We start from the raw sequence: 24,196 nt of genomic DNA on the forward strand, positions 1-24,196 counted from the left end.
GCTATCTCCTAGCAGCAGGAGATGCCCCACCCCTGGGCCCATAATCAGCACATGCCTCAGCAGAGTCTGCAAAATGAACCCCCTTTAGCAACAAGGTCAACGATCAGGAAGATAATTCTTACCTTCAGCAAGATAGTAACTTGTTAAGTGGTATCCTCTAAATACCACTCACAACATTTCAGGCAATTCCAACTTGTATTTCTTTTCCAGATAATCCAATGAGAAAACTGAGGGATGCTCAGACCCCAGTGGAAGGAAAAAGCTAAACTCACTGGGATGCTGAGAAAGGCAGACCAAACAAGGGTACCCTCCCAGCGAGGAACCTCCAAGGTGATCTTGCATGCCTTGCAGCTGGCTTCTCAGCACAACAGCAGGCTTCTGAACTTCCAAAGCGCACACTCTCTCAACCCTAGGCCCCACCTCAACATCAAACGCTTGGCAGAGCCTGGGGATCGGTGTACACAGCCTGCTGTCAGTCAGCTGCCAGCGTCACCGCTGGGGAATGCTTCCCTCCTCTTCCCCAGAGCTGCAGAGGCGTTTGTCAGCGGCTTCCTGGGCAGCCCAGCACTGTAGAGAAAACACTCCCGTGCGTGAGCACTAAACACCAAACCACAGTCTGGGACGTACCCTGTGCCGAGGACTACCCTTTTAGGAGGGCCCCTGTGTGTGGCCCTTTTGGCCACAAAGGGTCTGGCTTCAAGCTCACAATTCAAGAAAGTCACTGAGAATCAGGAAAGAGGCTTAAGAAGAGGAGCTAAATGATCCAATCACTGGAAATTAGGCCCTATAATAAAAGGGGCCTCTCCAGAAAACATTTTCTGGAGAAAAGACCACAGAGATGGCTTGGCATCTTTCAAGCAAGTGTGAAGTTCTTACAAATCAAATTTTATTACGGCAAATACAATTACAATTAAAATCTCTATGCAGCAGAAGTAGCCTACTCTGTCAGCACACTGAGTAGGGCCAAGGAGAGGATTGTCCCCTGAAGACCTCTGAAATGAGAGGCAGTATGGCATAGTGTTTAGAAGCACAGCGTCCAGGGCCAGATTGCTTGGATTCAAATCCTGACTCTGTCACTTACTAGCTGTGTGGCCTTTGACAAGACTCTTAACCTCCCTGTGCCTTAGTATCCATGATAAAAATGGCATCTTCCTCATAGGATTGCTGTGAAAATTAAATTAATGTAGGTAATGCACTTAGAAAAGTACCTGGTAATTAATTCCTCTAAGTGTTAGCTATAAAAATAATAATAGTAATACTGTTATAATTTTAAAAGCCAACTCTAATTTTAGGAGGTTAGATTGCTTCGTTTAATGTTAAAGATGAAATTCCGGATCCTGAAACAAGGGATGCTTAGAAAGTGTCTTTCCTAGAAAATTATAGACTGGGTTGAAATTTGCTTGACTATAACTTTTAGTCACTGATCTGACACCTGCCATAAGCAGCCACATGATAAATGTACCCCACTTTCACCTGCCAGCCCTTCATGAAGACTTTTACTGCATATTCCTTCACCTTCTCTCCTGCAGATTAATCATGATAGGTCAAAGGACAGGGGGTTCCAGACCCTTCAGCATAATAGTCCCCCTCCTCAGGGGAATCTCAATTACTCAATAGTCCTCTTAAAATTTAATATCCAGAACAGTGTTTGGAGCTTGGCATGTCCTTGGTGCTTCATAAATTTGTATTGAATGAATGAATGATTGTCGTAATTCACACATGATATATCAGAACTGTTCTCCCCCTTTCTCTATGCACTGTACTTTTATTAATACAGCCTGAGCTTACATTAGCTCTCCCATGAGGCATTTCCTGTTGGCTTGGGGGTGAGGGGTGCCCCCTGGGGAGATAAGGCTACAGAACCCATTGACTCATTGAGCCCCTCCCCTCGTGGTTCTAACAAGGAATTAGGTAGCATAACAGAGAAGGTGAAACGAGAAAACAAGTACTCTAGTCATGCAGAAAAAGAAGCTTGTTAGTGACAGACTCAACATGTCCTGCTTCCCTTCATAAATCTGGACTGTGGATTATTAAGTGTAATCATTAGTGCTGTCCAACAAACATTTCTCTCCAGGTACACGGTAGATATGCACTTCCCTGCTCCCCTTGAAGTCAAGTAGCCCCTCGACTTCCTTTAGCCAATGAAATGTGAGTGGAAGAGCCAGCGCGCAATTCACTGAGCTCCCTTTTTCTTGCCTTTTGTGAAAGCAGAGAAACGAAGACTCCCTCAGTACAGATGCCCTCAATTGACCTGTGATGGACATGAGGCGAAAGTGAGAAATCAACCTTTGTTGTTTTGAATCACTGAGATTTGCTTGTTGTTGCCACAGCAGACCGGTCCTAGCCTATCCCGACTGACTCTGTATTGCTGACAGGGGAGGAGGAACAGTCAGTGCCATCCTCTGGCCCCATCAGATCATAGCTTTCACGTTATTTCTCTTCTCCATGCCTCTAATCTGTAAACTGGGAAAGCATCTTTTGGTGGGCATGCACTGGTTATTCCAAGCAGCTCAGGTGAGTTCTACCTGCCAACAGTGGGGGAGACGTACCTGTTCACACCAACAACGCCCCAAGAGAAGTCACCATGGAGATGGGCTTTTAAAAAAAAATTTTTTTTTTTTCTTCTCACAGAAGAAATAACTCAATATTATTTGACTAAAATCTACCTAAGATTGTCACTGTAGCTTAGAGAATAACAGGTGTCTAGAGGACACGTAAACGGGAAGAGAAGAACTTGAGAGTAATTTGGGAGGGCTGGGAATAGCAAGCTGTCTAAAATCAGTGCTTCGCAAGCCACCTGATCAAAATTACCTGGAAATCTTGTTTAAAACACAGATTACTGGACCCAGAGTCTCTGATTCAGTAGGTCTGGGGTGGGGCCTGAGAATTTGCATTTCTGACAAGTTCCCAGTTGACGCTGATCCAGAAACACATGCTTTGAGAACTACCGCTCCAGAAGGATTAGCTCTAAGAAACTTGGGTGAAGGCTCTGGTTAGGAATTGTCAATGTAGTTACAACTCTCCAGTGTTTGGCCTTCACAGACCCTCTTTGGAGAGGGAGAAGAAGAGAGCCAGTTTTCCTTTTTCCACCAAAGACATTAGTCTGAGAGGTGATGTGCAGGGACGCCTATGGTCATCCCAGCCTTTCTCCTCACCACATAACACACTACACAACTTTTAAAATTAAGCTCCTCTAGGGGAACAAAACAGGAATCTCATTCATTTGTGCATACGTAAAAAAATGGTTTCTGTGAGGGGAAATCATGCCTCACCCTCCAGAGCTTCCCCAGGAGGTAAATCTGGGTGTATTTCAGGAGGAAGCAAATTAGGTAATTGGCTGCAGCCTCCCTCTCCAAACTTACCTCCACACACCCCCCTTGATAAACCTCCACTACAACTCAGTCTTCTTGCCCTCTGACCCCCAACAAGGCTGGTCATGCTCCCCTCAGCTGTGAACAACACCCCAAAATGTGCACGTGCACACATTTATTAATATCTTCCTTTATCTAAATCCTCCCTCTTCCTCCAGTTCAGGGCCGCTCTTCAAGAAACCCTTCCCATTCTCTCACCCCCACTGCAGTCAATCAATCACCAAGTCCTGTCAGTTTTACCTCCCAGGTATCCCCAGAATCCATCCAGTGCTCTTCATTTCCCACTTTAACACAACTGGTATAGATGCCCCAGGCTTACCCTCTAGGTCTTTGCCCAGGGTGTTCACCTCGATTGGACAGATGTCTTTTTAAACCACATCCCTTCCCAGGATGGGGAGGCCTTTCATGGTCCCTAAGCCATAAGGGTCCCTAACCCAAACATAGGGTTCAACTCCCACTAAACCCTATGTTTCCTCTATCGTGGACATTTCTTATCCGTGATCTCTTGTTTCATCATCTATCTTCCCTAATCAATTGTAAGCTCCTCACCACCAGGACCACGTCTGTCTGGCTTGCTGCAGGACCTGTGAAGTCCAGCACAGCCCCAGACACAATGCAGGCACTTACTAGATATTTAACAAATAAATGCAGGAATCACCCCATCATGGGAATATATAGTTCACAGGAATCCTCCCTTCCTCTCAATGCCTAAAGCACATTTCTGCCTGTTGCAAGGAACATCTGGCCACCCAATACCATCCGCCACCTGAGACAAGTAGGTACCCCCATGACATCCAGGAAATGGGATCCAGAGAGAAAAAGTGACGCTTGAAAAGAAGGAACATTTTTTCCTTGGAAACTGGATGCAATTGAGATTAATTACAGAGACATTTTGGTAGGAGAAAAGAGGCTACCTTCTCAGAATTGGTCAGGGGACAAAAAGTCTTCTGTTAAGAAGAAAAAGAAAAGGAAGTCTATGTGACAGACTGTTTAGTGATGGGAAGTCTGCATTTTCTAGTGGCTCCTACTGAAGTTGGTAACTTCCCAAAGCTAAGGGTTCTGATGGATCTCCATCCAGACCTTAATAATGATGGGTTCCCATGTCTTGAGGATGCGTAAGAGCCTAAGGAAGAGGACTGAACTCAGTGAGGCCAGCTCCTCCCAAGAGCTTCTGACCTTTAGGATTCTATAAACATATTCAGTCTGAGCTGGAATTTGGTGAATCCACATTCCTACTCTATTTTGGGGGAAGGGGGGTTTCTGGGGGGGGGTTTGTTTGTTTGTTGTTGTTGTTGTTTTGTTTTGTTTTTTTTGAGACATGGTCTCGCTCTGTTGCCCAGGCTAGAGTGCTGTGGCGTCAGCCTAACTAACAGCAACCTCAAACTCCTGGCTCAAGTAATCCTCCTGCCTCAGCCTCCCAAGTAGCTGGGACTACAGGCATGTGCCACCACATCCGGCTAATTTTCCTATTTTTAGTAGAGATGGGATCTCACTCTTGCTCAAGCTGGTCTTGAACTCCTGACCTCAAGCGATCCTCCCACCTCAGCCTCCCAGAGTGCTAGGATTACAGGTATGAGCCACCACGCCCAGCCTCCTGCTCTGTCTTGACACAGTTCTTTTTCAATCTGGGAGACAAGACAATCCTTACCTTCCACTTACTCCTCCTCTACTATTAATAGTATTAATGGTTCCAAAGTCAGACCCCCAACCCCAGGCTCTGGCAGTCATGTCCCGTGGACCACCAGCATCAAAATAACTTAGCAACCTGTCTCTGACTATGGCAGGGGCTGGACTTGACTAAAGGAACACTACACAAAGGCAGCATAGACCTTGAAGCCCTGCTCACCTGGGATGGCACCCTGGCTCTGTGCTTCTAACCATGTGGCTTTGGGCAAGTGACTGTACTTCTTTGAGTCTCAGTTTCTTCATCTCTAAAATGGTGATGATGGTCTACCTCTCAGGATTATTGTATCAAATGAGGTGTGCATGTAAAGCCTCTGTCACAGAGCAAACACACAAGGAATGTCAGTTTTTACTAATTATAGATTTCCAGTTTTAAAAGTTCTATAGGATAATGATTATAAGCTGAAAATGCTATAGAGGTGTAATGATATGTTTGGAATTTGCCTCAAAATAATCCAGGGAATGAGGGGGAGGGTATAAATGGAATAAAATTAGCCATGTTTTGGAAATTGCTGAGCATAGGCAATGAGAACATTGAATTTATACACATCTCTCTCTAAAATTGTGTATGTTTAAACTTTCCATAATGAAAAGTTTAAATGTGTAAGTACTGAGGGAGGGAAATGCTGTAAAAATATACATACCAGTATTTTAAGATCATATTTGGTCTAAGTAACTAAACAAATGAAGAATGATTTGAAGAAGGAAAAAAATACTTAAAGCAAACATCCCTTTATTAGCTTCCCTGCAAAATATTTTCTTCAAACAAAACTGTCACAGATGAGGAGGGGACAAAGACACTTGTGCACATTTCTTGGAAAAGCATATATCCTACTTGGGCTGTACATGTATTTTTAAGTAGACAAGCCCTGGGTGGTAGAACCTGCCTCTGGGTACCCAAGAGACCCTGTTGAAACTGAGCTGAGAAGGAGGAATGTCCCTGAGTTAGGAAAAGAGAACAGAAATAACTGAGAATGTTCAGGGACGATGGGTATTACCAGGTCTCCTATCTTCTAAGCCCTGGCTTTGGACTCTTATCTGAGGCTTCCCTGGAAGGCTGGTTTAGCTCAGTTTGAAGCTATATGTGTGTGTGTGTTTATGTATATGTGTGTGTGTGTATATATATATTTTTAAGTGATGGGGTCTTTTTAGCCTTGAACTCCTGGGCTCAATCCATCCTTCCACCCCAGCCTCCCAAGTATCTGGGACTACAGGCACGCACCACCTTTCCCAGCTTCTCTGAAGCTGCATTTTCACCCAGATGAGTGTGTCCTCTCAGAGCACAGCTAGTGTGTTAGAGGATGCATCAAGGGAAAGGATTCATTCAGGGAAAAGGGAACTTTTAAGAGACTCTCACAATACCCACCACAGTACATCCCTACATCATCTCTCCTCTTCCACATGTTCCCACTGAGAGGAGTCTGGTGATTGGAAAATAAAATTCTTCTTATATTTCACTTTGAAGCAACCAACCCACTCCAAGCCCCTCTGAGAGAAAAAATAGTCCAGCAAGTTTTGTTTTGAGCAAATGCCTTTAAGCTCCCAAACTCTGCCTAGATAAGGAGAATATATAAAAATACTTACTCTTCTTGAAGAATGAATTCACTATTTTCCGGAGAAAACTGCCCCGTCACAGGATGTCTGAATGCTGTGGTCTGCTGGTTATGGCTAAAGAGAAAGAGAGATAATGAATGAGAAGTCACGTAAATGGAAAAGAGTACAGACACAACAGGCCAGCAATGTCTGGGGACCCTGGTCGTCGAACATTCCTCACAGAGTAAGAAAGTGGGCCTTTCCCCTGAGACACACTTAATCTGTCAGAACCCTACCGCACTGAAAAGCCAAGAATTTCCAGCTCAGGTGCCAAAGCCCACCTAGGAGGCAGGGATTTTAATCCTAAGGAAGTCTTGGCTCCAAGAGAACAATGCGTCTTGGAGAGACATTCCATGAAGTACTTACTCCAACAAACTGAAACGTTAAACAAAAAGTTACTTTAAGGCAGCAGGAGCTAAAACAAGAATGAAGGAAATCAGGCAACGCTTTCGACAGCTTCTCAAAACCATGAGCCACTGAAAGAATTCTAAGAATTAGCCACCTACCCAGAAAATTTTCTTCTTAAAATTCTTCTCCCTACTACAAAATGTCTTCACTTCCATGATGGGATAGAAACACAAGGGCATGTCGCTGCAACACGACCTGCACGATTTCAACACTGTAAAGTTTCTATGGCCCTTTTGAAGTGAGGAGGGATCCATTCCACGCCAAGCTGACAGACACGACCAAAGCGTGTAGGTGTTTTGTGCACTGACAAAAGTTGCCTGGTTCTTTGAAAAGAAGGAGGAGCTGGCTCTAGGGGCTGCTGGTTTCCTCCACAAATAAACTAACCTTTTTATTATAAAAGAATATGATTTATTTAAAATTTCTTCAAAATCATAGTCATTTTAGACATTTTAGAAAATACTGAAAGAAAGTCACTCATGATCTCACTATGCAGAGCTATACCTGGGTATTTTCTCCTTCCAAGTTTTTTTTCTTCTATTTAAAAAGACAATTGTGACTTTACTGTAGATAAAAATCTATATCCTGCTTCTCCACATTCTATTAACATAGAAAATGCCCTATGTCATTAAGATTTCTTCATTTAAAATAGCTGAATAATATTTTTATCATATGGATGGAAGGTTTTTTTTTCATACAATTTTTTAAAAAAAGTCTACTGGCACCCACGTGCTAGGTAGTGCTTTAGGTGGTAAAGATACAAAGTGAATAAAAATGTTCTTACTTCATGGTGCTTATATTCTATAAAGATTTACATTTCTCTAATGCAGGTGCCCCCCTCCCACTATTATAATCACTATATCTTTTGAGTATGGGCTTTTTCTGCAATTCAAATTATTTCCTTGGGTTAAAGTCCTATAGGCAAAATTACTGACTCAAAGGGCATGGTCATTTTTTAAGGTTGCTAACACAAACAGTTAAAATGCTTTCACTATCAGAGTCAATAGATCATCTCAGTTTGGTAATGTTAAGATAGACCCACCTTCAAACTGAGCACTGAGCCCTGAGCCTCCCTGGAGATGTCTAAATCAGCATAGCACAAAGGTTAAAAAGCAAAAACTTTCTAAGCCTACAAAGTTTTTCTTACTCTGGTCAGGGCCTCCTGTCCCTGGTGTCCTGGGTAGGCTGGGTACTGAGGATTAGAGCAGCCTGAATCCTAACAAGCCAAAGGTAAAGCAGGCAGAGCTATCAGGCCAGGTGCTCCCTGGCCACACAACTGTGCACCACCCCACCACACCCTCAGCCTTCCCACCCACAGCCAGCCTCTGAATGCCCAGCTCCTGGTCCCAGGCAAGCGTGTGGAATCCTATGACCTCATCTGGCAGGCAGGCAGCAGCCTGGTCTTCCCAAAAAAGCAAAGTTAAGCCATGAGCACCTAAGACAAGGACGAAAAGCAAAAGCAGCTCTTCTTAACACCTGTTTTAGAAATCCTTGCATCACATTCAAGGGATAGGCTTTATTTACAACCCAGCTCCTTCTCGACAGTCATCTCCACTTACCAGGGAATTTGAAAATGCAAACTCTAATGTAAGCCTGCCTCATTTCCACCTGGACCAAAAAAAATAAAAAAAATAAAAAAATGCCCTGCTCATAACGGAATAACAATAAAGCAATACCACCACTATCTACTATTGCCTCTAAAGGGCTTGACAGTGTACAAAGCATTTTTTTATACATCTGGGCTATTTATACCATCAACCCCCATTTTATGAATGAGGAAACTGGGCTTGGAGAGGTTAAGTGACTTGCACAAGATAATTTCGTCAATAAGTGAAAAGGCTGGGACATGAATCCAGGTCTTCTATTTCTATGTTTTTTTTTTTTTTTTTTGAGACAGAGTCTCACTCTGTTGCCCAGGCTAGAGTGAGTGCCGTGGCGTCAGCCTAGCTCACAGCAACCTCAAACTCCTGAGCTCAAGCGATCCTCCTGTCTCAGCCTCCCGAGTAGCTGGGACTACAGGCAGGCACCACCATGCCCGGCTAATTTTTTCTATATATATTTTTTAGCTGTCCATATAATTTCTTTCTATTTTTAGTAGAGATGGGGTCTCGCTCTTGCTCAGGCTGGTCTCGAACTCCTGAGCTCAAACGATCCGCCCACCTCGGCCTCCCAGAGTGCTAGGATTACAGGCGTGAGCCACCTCGCCCGGCCCTATTTCTATGTTCTTCATATGATAACCTGCTGTCCGCTGCCCTTAGACATCTGTGGGGTGGCAGCCTCCTGGCCATGATCAAAAAGCCCTAAAGACAAGGCATCAGGAAAAACAGCACCATCTGCTACAACACCCTCTCCCTACCTCCCTCCTTCTCCTTGTGCCCTTCTCTCTCCAGGGCCAAAGTTCTGAATGACAACACTTGTGTGGCACCCAGTAGCCCCCAAATACCCTTTGGTCCTACCGCAAGATCAGTTGGTAGATCTCTGGCAGATGGGAGCAAAGAGACTCTCCTATGTGCCTGGAGCAGATCCAGCAGCCAGCATAACCTTAACAGCAACGCCAGGGCTCCCCACCCACAACCCGTACCAGCTTAAATAAACCTAGAGTCTTGAGTAAATGAATCTTGAGCTGGAAAGCGTAGGCACTAAGATGAATTTTACATTCCAACATTAGAAGGAAAAGTAATTTTTAAAGTTCAACAAAAAATAGGTGTCATTTGCTCAGATCTAGAGGCAGCTCCCCAAACTTTCTTCCCTAATACGTATGCTGCCTTCTTTGTCAAAAAGTTTTCGGCCACAGCATCATCACTGCCATCTCCTGCATCTACACGAAGCTTTAGATGTGCTCACACTCACATCTTACTTGACCCTCCCAGCTACCCACTGAGGAAGGCAGGGCAGATCCCCATGTTACATATAAGGAAACTGAGGTTCCAGGTTATGAGATGTTATTGAACACTAAATTGTAAGAAGAAAAGTACATTAAGAAAAGAGATGAACCAGAGTAATGCTTCTTAAATACTGAGGTCTTAAAATCTGATCATTTTTGATCAAATACATGCAGCTTGCTAATAGCAGAGCTTCTCGTTCAGCACTCTTTGAGCAAAGGGACATGATTTAGGTCCCTGGGCTATTCCATACAATCTTCTCAAATACCCAATAGGGCAGATTATGTGTCATCATACCAGGCTACAAGTGGGGAAAGTGAGGCCCAAAAGGAGTAGACTATTTACCCACAACTGCAGTCCACTCCTGTGTTCTGAACACCACCACGCTTTTGGTCTCTTTCCACTTGCCAGGTTCACGCTTACCAAGCAAGGGCTGCCAATTAAACACAGATTCCCCAAACCCATCTGGAGATCTCAAAGTCCTCTAGCTTTATTTGCTGTCCCTGACCCCTCAGTCCAAAAGCCCCCAGTCTGCTCCATTTCCTGATTCTAAAACCCATGAAGAGGCTCATGTCCTATCACCCTGTCTCAAGAAGCATTTAGCAGGCACAGACACATCTCCTGAAATACCTGTTCTTAAACCTGAATTGCCACCTTGCTCCTTGGTAGTACAGAGATGGCCCGGCTGGGAGCCAAGTGGCTGGTTTCAAGGGAACACAAAAACTCTCTTCCTTACAAGGGCTTCTGTTTCTCTTCAGGCTACTGACAAAGTAATTTGGCAAATGAAGTAAACATACTCTAGCCTTCATTTTCAAATCCTATTCTTCCTCCCAGAAGTAGCTCCTCAAAGCTGAACGGCAGCCAATGTCACCTGGGAGAGGACCAGGGAGCACAGATGGAAGATGGCAGGCCAGGATTGGCCCCATGAAGGCGGGCCACCAGGAACCATCCACATAAATAAGCACGTCTTCACAAGCCCCGGCCCGGAAGGACTTAGGTTAGGCCCTACATAAGTCTGACAGCAAACACAAAAGACTTGATACAATAAAGTGAGGACCAGGAAGAAATGGAGACCAATTTGAGCTCGATCTAAGAAAGAGCCTAGCTACAATCACAGATGAGGCTAGTCAAAATGTAAATAGGGCCTGCAGTTTCTTGCAATGTTTTTGCAAGATTTTCTGTTCATATGGGTTTTCACTATAATGTGAACAGTGATTCTGGTTGGTTAAACACAAAGGTTACAATTACTTAGCACAGCAATTTTTTTGGAATGGCAAGAAGTTCTGGAGTTATGTGAATGACACTCAACAGTGGAGGTCAGAGCACCCTGATGAATCTGGTTTTCAGACAGTGGTGGTATTGGTATGCTGAGAGTGTGACAAATCTGCTCCGTCAGCACTACCTCTTATCTGGCCCATGCTATGAAGAGGAGAAGAAAGAGCTTAAAATGTAAGAAAAGTATGCGGCCTAAAAGCCTGAGGAGGGACTCTATCAAGGATCTACTCATTATTGTGCTCAGCAGTATTTGCCCCCTTAACCTTCTGGCTCCCCAATGTGGCTCCCAGAACACTGTAAAAGAGTCACCCTGCGGGCCTGAAGCCACATTCAGCACTGCCTCCAGGCCTGTTAAGTCACGGACTACCTTTGCGTCTCAAGAAAAGCAAGGATTCTGGATAATCTATTAATACTCCTAGTTAGGTCCCCAAACTAGAAATGAAAACTCCAAGAACACAAGAAATCGTCTCTCCCCTTCTTCAGCTCTCATTTGGGTCCAACAATAGCAATCAGGCGTTGAAACCGCATCTCCACATTTCCTCAACATTTCTTAAGCTCCTTTTGGTTTCTTTTACTTAACACTTTTATAAAACTGCTCTTTTAGTACAAAGTGTCACTACTGTTAATGTGACGTTTCTAAGGGGATGAGATTCCTATTGAAATGGTCTTTTGAGCTTGCACTATTTTGACAATGTCAAGATTTATAACAGCTCACAGCACATGGGCATTCCTCTGACCGTCTTTCCTTCTAGAAGCATGGGAATCAGGCCTTGATGAGCCAATCAATGGTCCCCAACCTCTCTGCAAGTGGAAGCTATCAGTAACACGGCACTAATCAGCCTCCTTCAACATCTGCCCCGGGCAACACGTCAGCACAGAGCCCTGGAGTCAAAAGATTGGGTTCAAACCAGAGCAAGCACCTCACCTCTCTGAGCCTCAGTTCTTCCAATTGCGAATAGGAGATAAAAATGTCTCTCCAAAAGGCTGTTGTGAAGATAAACTGAGGGAACACATATGAAAGCCTTGTAAAACGCCTGGCATATAGAAGGTACTCAGTTAATGTTTGTTGAACCTGACTGTGCCTTGACCATAGCAATGACTAAGAGACATCTAAATTTTAACAGGGCAAAAACGGAATGAGCCTCCTTCTCCCCAAACCCAATACTCCTCCAGGCTTTCCTATTTCCATTAACAGCATCACTATGCAAAAACCTTGGAGTCACCCTCTATTCCTTTATCTTAACCTCCACATATAACATGTGAGGCACACAGAGGCAAGTCCTACTGCCTCTATCTACAAAACGCACTCTGAATTCATCCACTTCCCTCCATCTCTACAGCAGGCACCCTACTCATCTCTTGACTAGCTACTACAACAGCCTTCTAACTGCTCTTTCTGCTTCCACCTTGGCCTCTGTGCCAGCCATTGTACTCACTGGAAGCCTGATGGATCTTTTAAAATAAGTCATGTCACACTCCTCCATTCAACCTACAACATCTCTACATCACACACAGAATAAAAATAAGCTCCTTACCTTGGCCTACAAAACCCTAGATGCCTTGATTCCCGACTGGTTCCATCCTCATCTGCACCATTCTTCCCCTTGCCCAACCTGGCCCAGCCACACTGGCCTCCTTTATGTTCCTGGAACACCAAGCTCTCTCCTACTAGACGTCCTTTGTACTAGCTGTCTTCTCAGCCTGGATGCTCTTTACCCCGTATTCTCACAGCTGGTTCCTTGTCATTCACACCTCAGCAGAATTATCACCATCTCAGAGCCCTTCCCAACCACCCACTACAATAGCTCCCAGTCACTTCGCATCACATCACCCTGTTTTAATTACTAGCTGTTATTTTCCTTACTTGTGTGTTTGATTATTGTCAGTCTCCCTGCCTAGCAAGGATATTCCATGATAGCAAGGCCCTTGCCTGTCCTTTTACTATAGTATCAGCCTATAACAATGCCTGGCACATAGGAGGTGCTCAAAAAATATTTTCTGAATGAAGGAAGGAGACATGACTAAAGAGACTCCTACCTTAAAGTGAGGCTATGCCTCTAAATGAGCTAGTTAATCAAAATCTTGACTCAGGTAACAGAGACAAGAACCTAACAGTCATCGGCTCTCAGAAGGCCGTTGGCTTCTATTCCTGCTGCCAGAGGAAGGAAGAGTGAGACACCAACATGCCAAGAACACTTCATCCTTGGCTCTCCCCAACTGTGTTACAATATAATTTGGAGAAATTAGCCCTCCCCTGCAACGTCCCCCACACTCCTGCAAAGGAGGGTTAATACACTCAATAGAGTGAATCAAAGAATAGAATGCAAACAGCCTAGAGGAAATTACTGTGTGATTAAAAACACACAGGAGGATAATACAAACATCACCTGCGTCTCCCTTGTGTGAACTGGGAGTGTGTTTGGTGTGAAACCTACAATTTGGTGACTGATTAAACACTCTCTAGTACTGCTCTCTACTTATTTCGTGTGTGTTTATCCTCCTCCTCTTCTCCCCTCCCTTAAAGTGAGATCCTAAGTTCCTGGAGGGCTGGGAGTAGTCATTCACGTATTTCTCCGCATCTCCTATAGTAAAGAAACAGGAATACCCATGGAGTAGACACTTGAATTCCTTTACCCCAACAGCCTGAGCACAAACACACGTTGCCTTCAGGGAGAGGCCGTGCAGAACCCATCTTATTTTCTGATTTCAGCAGCTCAATGCATGACAGAGCCCCCAGAGCATGGCAGAGGCAGGGGCCTGCGGGCCCTGAGGAAGGATCCTGCGCCAGGGCTGGGAGGACGGAGTGGCAGAGCCCACCCCACACTGCCCACATCTGGAACACACTCCGTACCAAAGTGGGCAGTGACACAGAAAGCCAGTCAAACCACAGACCCACCACTTGCAGGGCAGTTGGTAACTGCACTCCTTGCCCAAAGGTGCCAAGAGGTGCAGGGCCTGGCACAGAAAGCTGAGCATAAGGGAGTCACGAAATTAACTGAGCAAACTTAACACTCACGCACCTTGCAAAGAGGGAAGTCTGTCCTCTGCAAACCCTGGCTTTAACAGACTGAAAATTTCTAACATTGACAAGCTCTGCATTTCATTAGATTCTCCTGAGGTTTTCACATACACTCAGTGCCCAACTCATTTTGTAAAGCACCTCTTCTGACCCAGTAACCCACACTGCAAATCTGTCTGCTTCCTCAGTCTCCACACGGAGCCAAGGACTTACGGTTGCTACTTGGTGAATAGAAAGTTTGAATTTTGGCTTCTCAGGATCCCAATAACCAAGAAAAGATTAAAGCCACGCTCCTGACAGAATGAGGAAATCAAACCTGGAGAGCCCTCCCCTAATTTTTTTTTAAAGGAAGTTGGCAGGGAAACAATGTAATAGGAGCCAAGTACCAGCTTTGTTACTACACCAGCTCCACTGCCCCAGCAACTATTCAACTGCCCTGGGCCTCAGTTTCCTCATCTGTAAAACAAGGGCGTTAAACTCTCCATCTAGAAAGCCCACATGAGGACTGCATGAACTCCAGGCACATCAGGGTTGCACAGACTGGATTTCAAATCCCAACTCAGCCACAAGCTGGTAGTGCGTGACCTTGAATGAGTGAATTTTCTGAGTTTATCTGTCAAAAAAAGGAAGATTAATTCCAACCCTGCAAGGTTGTTATGAAGAGTACTGATAAAGTGCCCAGCCCACAGTAGACACTTCAACCTTCAGTGCCCGCTTTATTTTTCTTTTGCTAGCTCTAAAACTGCACTCCGATGGAGTTGTTTTGCCTTTTTCCATGTTGCAAACTCTAGCACGATTAGCCTGCTACAGGACAGAAACTCAAGAACACACTTTCTTCCCTTTGAGTTAAGGCACAACACCCAGCCTCCTGTTTAAATTTCTATTTAAAGAACTTGCCTGCCAAGCAAAGTAGTTTAAGATCACCAGGCGCCTTCCTTCAGCAACACTTTTATCCTTTCCACAGGGTCAAGCCCCATGGTTCGGAAAGGGCAGCCCAAGAACAACCACCTCCCCCCACAGCAGGCTGGTCTGAGCCAGGGTCACCACATTCTACAGAAGTTTTCAAATGTCACGGGAAACATTTTCAACCTCAGAACACCCAATTTTATGTTTCTGGTTAATGCACTTAAATAAGTCAGGTTCCTCAACTATAAAATGAGAAGGCTGGACCAGGAGACGTTTTAAGGATCTTCCTTCCAGCTGTAACATTTTAAGACACTGAGGTTCATCTCAAACTACTTCCATCCACAGAGCGGCAGACTAAAATTTAACAACAGTACACATAATTGAACAGAGGCAGAACAGTTGTCCTCCCTGATCTCACTTGCCAACGAAATATTCTTTGTAATAACATCAGGGAGTACCGGTAGTTAATGATACTTTTGTCCTACTTACGCCCAATTAAATTGGATTGTCGTCGTTTTTTATTTAACTTTAGGCGCTCCCAACCATCAAAAACTTCCTTTCTCTCAGTCATTACTTGGCTTTCATGAAACAGAATACATCGCAGCAAACTGAATCCCTATGAAACCAGTACCGGACTAACCTGCTCGCTCGTTCTTGCTGGAAAAGGCAGCTGACACACTCACTCTGTCTTTGAGCTCCATGTTCAGAATTGTGTCTTCCCCTGCCACAGCCTTAAGAAATCTGTTCAGGTCAGACAGAGAGGGAGGCTCGCAGCCTGCCTGCTCTCTCTCAGTTTCGGTTCGTGAACAGCTGCCTCCCAAGGTGTTACAAATCCAGCAGCCACTTGCTCCTGCTCATTCATTCTCCTTCCTCTCCACCCCCACGCAAAATCTGGCAACCAGGCAGGAACATAGTTCCAGCTCTGAGTCACCGCCCCGCTGTGGCCAAGGGAAGCAGTGGCTGGGGTAAACAGCCAGGCGGGTACTTTGTGCCTCTAGGACCTACTTCTGTTCTTTAAGACCATGGGGTCAGCTGCCCCTCTAGAACCAGAACATAAGAAATACCTCTACCTGCTAGCTCTGGACTCAGAATGAATTGCTCACTCAGTTTTGTCCTGCCACACTGGGCTGAAATCAGCCCCAAAGCAGAGCCTATCTTTGGTGGAGAAACAATGGCTCCTTATCAATATTTCACACCAGTCAGGGCAGGGAAGAGGTTGAACAGTTATGAGTCACCATACCCAGTCCCCCTGGTAATCCATGATTCTTTCATCACTGCCTGGGATGGCTAAGACTCTCTCAGTACCAATTGAACTGTGAGGCTCTCACTCCCAGAATAGGCCTGGAAAGGAGAAGGGCTGAGGGGTTAGAAAGGGAAACCAAGGCACCAAACTCACAGATCAACACTGTGGCCCTTTTCATTGCAACCTGTGTGGGCCTACAAGTCAGGATGCAGGTGACCACTTGAATATAAGCTCCACTGGGCAAAGACTACTCTTTTCACAGCGATGTTCAGTGCTTAGCATAGTGCCTGGCACATAATAGGTGCTCAATAAATATTTGTTGAATGAAAAAAAAAAATACAGGCGGTTTCATTCTGCATCTCCTTAGGATGACAATTTTACTAAAACTTGTGTCTACTACCATTTTTTCTCTTTTAGAAATCTCCATATCCTTTGTTACTCTTAATACTGGCTGTAGTGAGTGTTCTATAAATCTTTAAAGTAGAAATGATTTACTGTGAAACTAATGAAGCTCAAGCTTTAAGGCCCCTCATTTTAAAAGCCCCCTCCAGGGCCCTACCAGTGTTTACATGCTTTATGCAATTTTTAAAGAAGGCCTCCCAAATTGCATAAACATCAAGTCCCACAAAATATCGATCTGCCATAGCAGAATGAAAAAATTAACTACTCATGAGCCATTCTGACATATTACCCTAACAAGTGCATTTGCTTTGACAAAACTTGTTTTAACCACAGAGGAGATATACTCTAGCCTATAGACACCTTCTAATCAATCACAAGTCAACTGCTACAAGACTGGATTAGGTTTAAGAGCACAAATCCCATTCATTCAACACTTATTTAGCCCTACTATGTGCTTTAGCACTCTGAGTGCCTTGGGGAAAAACAATGATTACATCATAATCACCCCAAGCAAACAAGAGCATACAATCCAATAGAAGAGAATGATATGGTCATAAACAGATACAATATAAATATATATTTCATACACACACGCACACACAACCCTGTTAGAGTGGGTGCCATAACAGAAGTGAAAAGCAAAGCGCTCTTACTTGCTGGGTACAAAAACCTAGAAGGTAAATTATATTACCTCCATTTTGGAAATGAAATTGAGTCAAAGGCCATTCCAAGACCATCTAATCAGTAAGCAACAAGGTCAAAATCCAAGCCTGGATCTGCCCAACTCCAAAGTGTAGGCTTGTTCCCAGTGGCTACACTTCAGCCAGTGGCCACTGCTCCATGGAACTTCCAAAATGTCTGGGAAGACATGCCGGCTTCAGAGTTAGAGGAACCACATCGGCCCCAGCAAAGGTTGGCAAGCTTCCAAGGCCCACACTCCCAGGAATGGAGGAACAGGAAATGCTATGAGCTTATTCATCTACAGGTATAATCCTCGTCCACCAGGAAACACCCCTTGCAGGGATTAGTGACAGCTACGTGGGAGCCAGAAGGGGCCACATGCAAGGCCATCACCCTGTGCCTTTGCCTCCAAATTCCATCATCCTTGTTGCCAGATCAATCATGTTGGAGCACAGTTCTCCTCCCACCATCTCCTACCCACACACCCTGCATGGCTCCTCACTGCCAAAGCCTCTGTATCTCTCACCACTGCCCTATACCCTTGGCTCCTGACAAATTTAACTGCCCACCAGTCCCCAAGTCACCCTGTCTTTCGTACCCCCAGGCTTTGGCTCCTGCTGTCCTCTTCCCTAATGAATTCTGCCTAACCTTCAAGGCCCCGTCTCTTCCAAGGAGCCCTTCCTGATAACTCCAGGCCATCTGATTTCTCTCTTCCTCAATATTCTCAGCACTAAAGGTTTATACTCCTGTTATAGCAATGATACTTCCCAACAGCTCTGTTCACTTTACTTTTCAAAAATTATTTCAGTATATGTTACAGAAAGGTATAAACTAAAAAGTAGTTTCCTTTCCCACCTCCAATTCAGTGTCCATCCCAGGAGCAACTGCCTTTACCAGTTTCTTGTGTATCCTTTTTGGGTTTTGAATTTATGAAATTTTTATGCATTTAAAATTTTGTACACTTATCTTTTTAGATGACTTTTTTAGATAAAATTTTTTTAGAAAAAAATTTACCAAAGTAGAATAAAATTGCACACATTGTTCTGTAACTTACATATCTTGGGCTCCTTCTCCACGTCCATATGCGAGGATGAGCACAAGCAGCCCCCTCGGCACACAGCTCCCCTAGGACCCCCACACCATGCCAGACCAGCCTTGAGAGAGAGAGAGATGGCCCTATATGCCAACCTGTCCTGATATGTATCAGAGATTCCGAACTGATGACCTGCAAACCAATCTGTCCCCAAAATCAGTTTTATTTGAGCTACTGAGATTGTAAAAATTTAGCCAAAGTTTAAAAATAGAAATATTTCATATAAGAATCCAGCTCATCTTGTAAAAAACAAAAACTGTGGCAACAGTGGGCCCCCATGAGAGGTAGAATGACCCTTCTATGTCACTGCACTCCCCACTATTCCCTACTGATTCTCAATATTGGGTCAAACACCAAGTGCCATCATCTATCATCACAACTACATTTCTAATTTTCCTCCAGTAGAGAAATTTCTTTGTACACATTATCTCAGCCAGAATTGGGAAAACAAAAGATAAACAGAACGGTATGGCCAGGCATGGTGGCTCATACCTGTAATCCCAACACTTTAGGAGGCCAAGGCGGGAGGTTCACTTCAACCCAGGAATTCAAGGCTACAGTGAGCTATGATCATGCCACTGCACTCCAGCCTGGGTGACAGAGTGAGACTCTGTCTCCAGAAAACAAATAAACAAAACCAGAGTAGGAAGACAATTTCAAAAACAAATTTAAGAGCATAAACACAGGCTGCCTTTTTGTTATTTCTTAAGTCTCCATGGACATTTGAGTTTACAATGCCTATCTTGTACCAACAGCACTGATTCTAGAGAAGACCTTCATTTTAGGAAGAAGATCTGTTTTAAAAAATAAAGATTTCTTGCATAAGAATAAGAACTAAAGAAAAATGGCAAAAATTGGTCCCAAATTTTCCCTCTCGTGAAAAAAATCTTACAAGAGTTTTTCTAGGCTGGGTGTGGTGGCTCATGCTTATAATCCTAGCACTCTGGGAGAGGCTGAGGCAGGAGAATCACTTGAGGTCAGGAGTTCAAGACCAGCCTGAGCAAGAGTAAGAACCCTGTCTCTACTAAAAATAGAAAAAATTAGCTGGTCATGGTGGCACACGTCTGTAGTCCCAGCTACTCGGGAGGCTGAGGCAAGAGGATCGCTTGAGCCCAGGAGTCTGAGGTTTCTGTGAGCTAAGCTGATGCCACGGCACTCTAGCCCAGGCAACAGAGCAAGACTGTATCTCAAAAAAAAAAAAAAAAAAAAAGAGTCTTTCTGCCAACTAACATTGGAGTGGACTCACCCTTAACCTTGCCTGACTAGACTCCTAAAGAGGTAACCCCAAGCCAGCCACCATATTCCTTCTTCCACAGTGAAAAATTTAGAAGACACTACCAACAGTGCTGTCTCTAAAGAATCCAAAGGAAGAGAGGTACCAGTGGATGCAGCCCCAATGGACATCTAAAGGGGCCACTGACAGCACAGGGGCTCCCAAAAAGGAAAAGCATTTGACCAGGTGCTGCCTGGGACAAGATCAGAGACCTCCCCCAGTGTGAAAAATGCACAGTGCACTGTGGTGTCTAGAGTACAGGCCCTGGAGTCCAGCCCTCTACAGCTGCCCACATCAGATAAGGAAATTGCTTCAGAAAGCAACTGCAAAGAGTTGCCACCATCTTTTAAAAATAATTGCTTCAGTAGGTATTCAGAAGGAATCTTAAAAGGCCCACAATTGCTACATGATCAGACCTGAATGATACTGCATTACTTGCCGCCAACATTGACATGTGACATCAATATATTCCTTCACTCATTTAACAAATATTTGAGAGCCAACTAGATGCCAATCCCATAGTGTTTACACCTGCAAGGTGAGTAATCAAGAAGAGGGAGGGGGTGTGTAACAGTTCAGTTTCTATAGCCTGCCAATGATGAACAAAAGGACAGAGTTTTTCAGACGTTCAGACTGGTGAATGATCATCTGTCTTCTTAGTCAAGAGCTGTAAATTCTAAGTTTATTAAGCCAAGCTGAGACCCATTTTATCACAGAGGGTAACCCTGGCTTTCCAGAAGTCACAGTATTAAAAGTTTTGGGGCTGAAAATGACTCAGGTCACCTCATCCAATCTCTTTCTTTTGTAGATGAGGAAACTGAGGGCTGGGAAGGTTAAGGGAATTGCTCGAGGTCACAGTTATTGAATCATAAATTAACACTAGATTCCGGAAAACAAGGATTAAGAAAAAACATCATACATTGTTTTAAAACTAATTTCCTTCCTTCAACAAAATCCATCTCCCAGTGACTAATTTCTACTAGCAAACATGAAAAATACATTGTAGAGCTGGGAATCCCTGTGCTCAGTCAAAAGATCTCACACACAAATCCAGCATCGTTGGTCTGGATTTGAGTGGCATACAAAACACACGCAGGGGAGAAGGCCCAACAAAGACAGAAGCAGAGACTGGAGTGATGCATTCATAGGCCACAGACTGCCAAGAACTGCTGGCAGCCATCAGAAGCAAAGAGAGAGGCATGGAATGGAACCAACCCTGTTGACACTTTGATTTTGGACTTCTGGCCTCCAGAACTGTAAGAGAATAAATTTCTGTTGTTTTAAGCTACCAAGTTTGTGTAAGTAGTTATGGTAGCCCTGGGACACTAATATAGAATCTGTATTAGCTCAGTGGCTTTGATTTACTATAAACCCGAGTAGTCAACAGTGTGGAAAAGCTGTCACAAGGGCCACGAGGACCTTGGGACTCACTTAATAGTAGCACAGACCCCCAAAACAAGGAAGGTAAAATGTTCTTCAATTTTGAACTAATCAGACCCTACCCAAATATGTGTCCATTCTGGGAACCGCACCTTGTGGGAGGAAGCCCAGGAGAGACACGCCAGGACTGTGAAGGGCTCTAGTGGGTCAAAGCCACATCACTGAAGGAACTGGAGTTTTGTGGCCTGGGAAGACTCAGGGCACACAAGTGTTGTCTTCATCTCTGAAGGACCATCGAGAAGTAGGGTAATTCGATTTGTTCCCTGAGTTCAAGGATGGTCACTGGGAGACACAGTTTTCAAGGAATAGAGTGTTAACAATGTCACTGAGTGGTCTCTGAACACCACTGGCTGACTGCCTCCTGTTGGTGGAAGTTTTCAAGCCCAGAACAAAAAACCATCTGGCAAGGATGCTGGTAATGAAAGAATGCAAACCCCAGGTGTACAATCAGCCAAGATGACCTTATGCTCCTCTCCAGCTCTGTGAATCTATGAATCCATAAAACACACCATTTGGCAATTATCTGTGTCAAGAGATGTCTGAAATACATGGGTGGGATGCAGAGACCCTGAGCATGAGGATATCTATGGTGGGAAAACAGAACCCAGGCCCTGCCCAGAGCACTGGCTGAGAACTTATGGCAGGCTCCCAGGAACCTGGCAGCAAGAGGTCACAGCCCTACAGGTGAGGCTGGTTCAGGTGCTTTAAGCCCTTTCTCATAGGAAGCTTACACTGAAACTGACAATATCTATGTTGAGCTTTCTCTTTTATTCATTAATTTAAAAAATAAACAACAAACATTTATTTCTCACAGTTCTAGAGGCTGGGAAGTCCAAGATCAACATGCTGGCAGATTTGGTGTCTGAGGAGGGCACATTCCTCATAGATGGTACCTTCTTGCTGTGTCCTCACATTGTGGAAGGGGCAAACAAGCTCCCTCAAGCCTCTTTTAGAGGGACACTAATCCCACTTAGGAGAGCTCTGCCTTTCAAGCTTTCTCCTCTAGATACGTAACTCTAATAGCCCAATGTGGCCAGTACCCACTAATAAACTACTAAGACTATATGAAAAACAATAGTGCCTCATTTCCTGAGTACCTACTGTTGTAACTGCTTGAGACGTATGCATGTATTATCTCTAATGGTTACTTCAATAGTACAAAGTAGTATCATCTTAGGGAACTGAAGCATAAGAGAGGTTAAATCATTTGCCCAAGGCCATACATTTCTACAGGAATTAGGATTCCCATTAGAATCCAAGTCCAGAAAGCCAAACTCATCTCCTGAATCATGATGTCTCCTCTGCAACCTACTGTGGGCATTTAATTTGTTCAAGGTAAATACCAATATCCGGCAAGTGGGAAGGAAATAGGTGGCTTTCTCTCTCTGGGCCTCAGTCACCTCATCTGTGAAATGGGGAAAGGTTGGAGATGATGAACACAGGGAGCCCCTCCCACTCTGACACCATGGTGCTGCCCTACAACTGAATGTTACTAGATTGCTTTCCGCTCAGTGTCACCTCCACACTGTTGGGGCTGGAAAAGTGGTGACAGGGGAGGCAGTAATTCTCTAGCATCCCCCACAAGGAGGTCATACCTGGTAACTTTCCCCATGCTGCCTAGAGGTCAGAGCAGTAATGGAAGGAAAAAACCAAGAACAGGCACCAAGTCTGCTGTATGAGCTCATTTGCAGGTGTGCAGCACGGAATGACCCACATAAATCTCGACATTTAGCACTTTTCTCCATAAACCAGGGCTACGTTATAAAGTATCAGCACACAGATCTGAGGGGTAGCGGTGCCCAGAGCCCAGGGGATGGCCATGAGGAATTAAAGCACAAGGTCTTTATTTGGAAAAGATAAAGTATCTGTGGGGTGTGAGAGGGAAAGTAGTGCAGCCATGTTTCAGTGGACGGAGCCTCCCGCAACCGCTTCCCACAGTGTTAATGCTGTCCTGAATCAGGTTGCAGAGCACCCTCAAGCCACCCTGTGGGGGACCTCTGGCTTGGCGAAGCCTCCTCTTTCCCAGCTGCCCTCTCTAAGGGTCTTCTAGCAGTGGTGTTAAAGGAGCTTAGGGACTCCAGAGGCCCAACAGTAAGGGGTCAGGGTAGGGGGAGCTGCCACGGGCCTGAGGAACTTCGCTCCTCCCTGGCCCAGGCAAAGGGGCCATCCCACCCTCAGTGCTGGGGAAAGAGCCGGACATCCAGTCAGGGAGGGTCTCTCTCTGCCTGTCTTATTTCAGAAAAGGCCAAAAATGGGATGATTTCGGAAACTCCCCACCCAAACCAGTTTCCTCTTCAATTCCCTAGTGATGCCCATTCAGGAAGGCAGCCCCAGCTAGAGGAACATGGCAGGAAGAAGGCACCTGACCCACAGGACCCCAAATACCTGGAGTTTCCAGTGAGCATACCACTGAGCCCAGATGGAACATCCTGATAGATGTTTCTAGTTTTATTCTAACATTTCTTTCTTTTTCTTTTTGATTTTGCAGGAGGCAAAGACAGACAGGAGAGGGGAGGGGGAAGGAGAGAAGCATCAAAGTCAGTGGAAAGAGTGTGGGCTTGGATTCTGGGTTCCAATCACAGCTCCAAAATGGCAGTGTTAGCTTTGCAAAATACCTTATATTAATAGTATCTGGCATCAAGGAGGTGAACAATAAGGGTCACTGGTCTTATTGGGGGTCCCTTCTCCCTAACAAAAATCTACCATCTGCCCACATCCCTAAAAGAGAGTCCACTATGCCAGTATGCCAGAAACCCACAACTGGGGATGAGGGAGGGGAAGAGATAAAGAACTACATAAGTGGACAGGCATGGTGGCTCACATCTGTCATCCCAGCAATTCAGGAGGCCGAGGCAGGAGGACCCGTGAGGCCAGGAGTTCAAGACCAGCCTGGTCAACATAATGAAAGCCCGCCTGTACAAAAATTTTTT

At 44.8% G+C, this 24,196-nt stretch overlaps 1 protein-coding gene across 3 annotated transcripts in view; it reads right to left on the reverse strand.

The window, feature by feature from the left end:
• The window catches only part of PLEKHA7 (pleckstrin homology domain containing A7), a 209,685-nt gene that overhangs the window by 81,275 nt on the left and 104,214 nt on the right, over nt 1-24,196 (reverse strand). For all 3 annotated transcript variants that reach the window (XM_069471183.1, XM_069471182.1, XM_069471184.1), the window contains exon 4: nt 6,639-6,722. In XM_069471183.1, coding sequence (XP_069327284.1) covers nt 6,639-6,722 — 84 coding nt within the window. The remainder of the gene's footprint in view (nt 1-6,638; nt 6,723-24,196) is intronic.

Source organism: Eulemur rufifrons, chromosome 6, assembly GCF_041146395.1.
Source record: "Eulemur rufifrons isolate Redbay chromosome 6, OSU_ERuf_1, whole genome shotgun sequence".
In the NCBI taxonomy this organism is placed as follows: domain Eukaryota; kingdom Metazoa; phylum Chordata; class Mammalia; order Primates; family Lemuridae; genus Eulemur; species Eulemur rufifrons.